Source organism: Zingiber officinale, chromosome 5B (genome assembly GCF_018446385.1).
Source record: "Zingiber officinale cultivar Zhangliang chromosome 5B, Zo_v1.1, whole genome shotgun sequence".
Classification (NCBI taxonomy): domain Eukaryota; kingdom Viridiplantae; phylum Streptophyta; class Magnoliopsida; order Zingiberales; family Zingiberaceae; genus Zingiber; species Zingiber officinale.
The window spans coordinates 98,947,088-98,951,562 of record NC_055995.1 but is presented as its reverse complement, the minus strand read 5'-3'; the positions used below and the strand labels follow the sequence as shown (position 1 = coordinate 98,951,562).

Here is a 4,475-nt window from a genome sequence, read left to right as displayed (position 1 = left end):
TATATATATGTCGATTTGGATCATGATATTGTCATGCTTAGTTTCATGCACCATTCGCATGATTGCATACTGCGTGATAGGCTGCTCCATTATTGTAGAGCATACCGCTAGTTTCATCACTGTTCGGTGTTCCGTTGGTCCGCTCATGGGTAGCGTGACGCAGCGTGGTAGCACGACAGTTTGCTCTGTTCGGTGCTCCGTTGGTCCGCTCATGGGTAGTGTGACGCAGCGTGGTAGCACGTCAGGGATCCCTCCTCGTCATGGTGTACCGGGAGATGAGAGCATTGCGCTCCCCCATTTATGATTTGGGGTAGGAGTATGTGTGTACTCCGACAACATCCCGTCTATTCGGTCACTCATCAAGAGCAGTGACGTCAGAGTGCACGGTTGTCACAGCCCTACCCACTCAGTCTCACCATTGAGTGTGAGATGACTGACTGGCGTCAGGGGTGACCATGTTATTGGCACCATATGCATTTATTGCATTTATTTGCTTGTGTTTGCTGCACTTATATGCTGCATTTTGGTGGATGCATTTGTTTAACATGCATACAGGTGGCATATTGTGTGTCTGGTTTGATGACCCTTTTGTTCTGGATAGGAGTTCCTGGTGAGTACAGCTTCCTCAGTTACCTTCTAGTTTTGCATATTTCCTATATATGATTAGGAAGCTGTATTCCATATTTATTGTTGTTAGATATATCTTACTAGGCATGTCTATTGGTATTCGCTGAGTTGTTGAACTCACCCCCGTGTACACTATCTTTTTCAGGTACCAGGTCGGTTATGATGTCGCTTGGAGTGTCCTGTCTGCTGGTCCCCACGTCACCTCAGAAGATCTATCGGTTTCATTTATGTTTTGTTTGTTTTATGTGTCAGTGTGTTTAGTTTGTGCTCCGGTTTTGTTTCTGGAGTTTTGAAGTTGTTATGTGGTATTTTGTATTATTGTTGGTTGTGTAAGCCTAGCCGGCTAGCAGTTTTGTGTTTGGTTTATATTTGGTTTCTGTCATTTTCCGTTGTGTTTTGGTTTGGTACAGCCGAGTGGGCTGCTTTACATATAACTGCGTGGTTGTATTTTTTTTATTGTATCAGCCGAGTAGGCTGTATTATAAACTGCGTGGTTGTGTGTATATTCCAGTCACCTGTGGCTGATGTATATTGTGGATGTAGAAAGTTTCAGATTGTCCGCCGTACAGGGGAGGTGCTACTGAAATTTCTTCGGACAGGGACTCCTCCGGGGCGTGACAAGTTAGTTTTGTTATTGATCTAACACTCTGACCGAGTGTGCAGGAGAAGTCCAGACAGGTCGACGGACTGACCGGATGTCTGGTACGAAGCCCAGCTAGGTCGACGGGCTAACCGGATAGCTGGTACGAAGTCCAAACAGGTCGACGGGCTGACCGGACGTTTGGCACGAAGTTCAGCTAGGTCAATGGGCTGACTGGATAGCTAGTGCAAAGTCCAGACCGGTCGAAGGACTGACTGGACGTCTGACAGATAAGTAAAGGTAAGTCACTGGAGGGGAGTGATTGTGAGGACGCGTTCTTAGGAAGGGAACTTAGACGCCGATCCGACTTAGAACCATTTCGGAACTCTAAGTCGAGATCATGACTAGATTCCGGTCTCGGAAAGACGGAATCTAAGTCATACTCTTTCTATTGAATTATAAACTGTGCTAATAATCTGTTTTGCAGGATATATGAGTGCCTTAGACTAACGTTTTTCTTGCAGGAAGGAATCTGCTGAAAAACATGGTCCGAGCGCCCGGGAGGTACCCAGGCGCCCGGAGGTGAACTTTTATCCTCAACGTCACTGAGGCACGTGGAGCTCACTAGTTGGCTCGGCTACGTCACCACCAGGGTGCCCTGAAGGTTCCAGGCGCCCCGAACCTCCTATATAAGGAGGGTCAAGGCTGAAGCTCAAAACACAATTCACGATCATATCTTCAGTGCTCCGCGACGCTACCAAAAGCTCACCGACAAGTTTTATTTCTTCCTGTCTTAGTTTTCATAATTGTCGGTATTTTCTTTACTAATAATTCTTGTAATTTCATTGTAACTCTGATTTTGAATTATTAGTAATTGCCCACCGAAAGCACCCTTGTGTGCGGGCCTTGGAGTAGGAGTCGACACAGGCTCCGAACCAAGTAAAAGAACTTGTGTTAGCCTTGCTCTTCTTTTCCTTATTCTTTTTCCGCTGCTTAACTCTTTACGAAGATTTTTTTTTCGATATTCCCCCCCCCCCCCCCTCCCCCTCCTCTATCGATTCTTTATGATTCAACACCTTTCTCCTTCCTCGCCAGCAATATTCTCAAAGGACGCTCTTTTTCTCTCTCGTCGATAATCTTTTGTCCTCGTTCTTTCTTGTTCTTCCTCAATAAAAATATAGGAGTTTTTATCCATACAACATAGGAGTTTTTATCCATACAACTCAAAGTAGAATGCTAGTCTGTTTAAATATTAATTTTTTTTTCAGTTTTCATGAAGTCTTTAATCTCGCTATTATCTTTGAATGTTTTGTTTTCGAGTGCTCGTTTTTGTTTTTCCGTCTTTTCTTATTCTCTTCTACGGCTATCTACGCCAATTTGGCTCCGCTGATTGCTGGGGTTCTCACAACAACACTCCACCCTTCTTCATTAATCATTCTTATACTTTCTAAGTGAGATATTGACAAAATCTCACTTAAAGATATATGTTAATATTTTTTTTATTTTCACACTAAAAATAATTTTAAGACTTATTAAAAAATTTCTCTAATTATTTTTATATAAAAAATATAAATTATCATGATTCTCTTTAGTCCCGCATCTTAAGATTGACAATATCGCAAGAATAAAAGTTTATATAAATACTTTGGGTTAGCTATATTATTATTATTTTTTTATTTTTATTTTTATTTTTATTTTTATTTTTATTTTTTATTTTTTTTTTTTTGACCTTTTTGCTAAAATCAAGTGTAGTATGATATAAAAAACTAAATTAATTTTTTTATTAAAGAAAGTTAGTTACATTCGCACTATATTACACATGCAACGTGTTGTGTGTATTGCCACCATGAGATCTAGGGTTCAAATTTCGATAAAATCGAGCTAAATATCTCTCTTATGTGCTAGTCACTATTCCAAAGGTTAGTAGCCGCCCGTGATTTACCTCCTCTGTGTTGATCCTGGGACCGGTTGACGGAGGCACAGAGGACGAGCGTATTCATCTTTTGCCATCACGATGATTTAATTTAGCATGATCAATCATAATAAAATTTGATATTTATTGATTGTTCTATAATGTTTGAAAATAATCTTTTATATAGTTTTATAAACTTGGATAGATTAGTCCTTTATGTGCTCATTATAATTAATCAAAATAAAATATAATATTTATTTGTTATTTTATTACATTTAGATATGTAATAGTTGAATTTTAAAATATCATCAAATCAAAACTATACAAAGTAAATCAGATTTTACCGTTCCTTTGATTTTTAAACAATTTTATCGGTCCAAGTTCGAATGAAAAAGAATTTTTTTTATTTTTTTAAAATGTTAAAGACCTTAACAAAAAACAAAAGGAAAATTTTGCCTAGACTACTGTATGAAACATGTCAGATTAGAAGCAGAGCTTATAGAGCTCTTGGAATTCTTATAAGAGACTTTAATCCAACATTTCCAACTTCATAGGAGATTAAGACATTCAGATTCTGACTGACAGTTGGGACACTGTTATTCACTAGTAGTAGTTCTACAAGTTAACCTAAAAACTATATGCCGAGGAATGGGTGATCATAGTTGGTGCGAGTGGAGACATCTGCATCTGATTTATCAACATCTTCAAAACTGTCCCTCCTGAGCCAGTAAGTCCTTGGGAACGACGACGCTCCTTCTGGGACGTCTTCCATCACCCAATCATGGCCTTTAGGGTAATATATCCCTGTCCTCGGGTGAGGAACCCAGCAACCTTCTCCATCAGCCGCCGCTGCACGTTGCTGTTTCTTGACTCGACCCATGCAGCCATGTGCAGGAGCTGCATGCTTGTTTCTCACCCCCCTGTCAACACTGCAATTCCTTCAGTTCTTAGCTTTTTCTTGTTAAAATGCATTGAAACTGGACAGAGATGTACCTCAGCAATCTTACTGATCTTGCAAGTAGTGGACGTCCCATATGCTTGCAGGGCCAAAACAGCTCCTAGAGAAATAAAAGTTTGAACAGGGTTTATATAGAAAAAGAATCGAATTCCTACGGCTCAAAGCTAAAGGTGGGTTTCAGATAACGTGATGGTGAGAATAATGTATGGGAAGGCATCGCCTTTATTTGCTTTCGAGGTATGGACCTGATCATCGTGGTTCGGCGGGTCTTGTAGGAGAGGAAGATGACTGTGGCTTTATTCGCATTGGCCGTTGGGTTGTTTAACCCTGGGTCATTTCGTAGAATATTGAGGCAATCTTACTGATGTGCAGTTCACATTGTTCTTGGTCGGCCATGC

At 40.4% G+C, this 4,475-nt stretch overlaps 1 protein-coding gene across 2 annotated transcripts; it reads right to left on the bottom strand.

The window, feature by feature from the left end:
• Window positions 1–3,602: 3,602 nt before the first annotated feature.
• Window positions 3,603–4,242, bottom strand: LOC121987675. Of its 2 annotated transcripts, none has more exons than XM_042541409.1 (2): window positions 4,113–4,242; window positions 3,603–4,048 (listed from the first exon to the last, which is right to left on the bottom strand). In XM_042541409.1, the coding sequence occupies exons 1-2, from the start codon at window positions 4,151–4,153 to the stop codon at window positions 3,754–3,756; spliced, it is 336 nt and encodes a 111-aa protein (XP_042397343.1). In that variant the 5' UTR covers window positions 4,154–4,242; the 3' UTR covers window positions 3,603–3,753. The 2 variants fall into 2 exon arrangements, with proteins under 2 accessions (XP_042397343.1, XP_042397344.1); XM_042541410.1 differs by having other exon boundaries at window positions 3,603–4,039; window positions 4,113–4,209.
• Window positions 4,243–4,475: the final 233 nt, after the last annotated feature.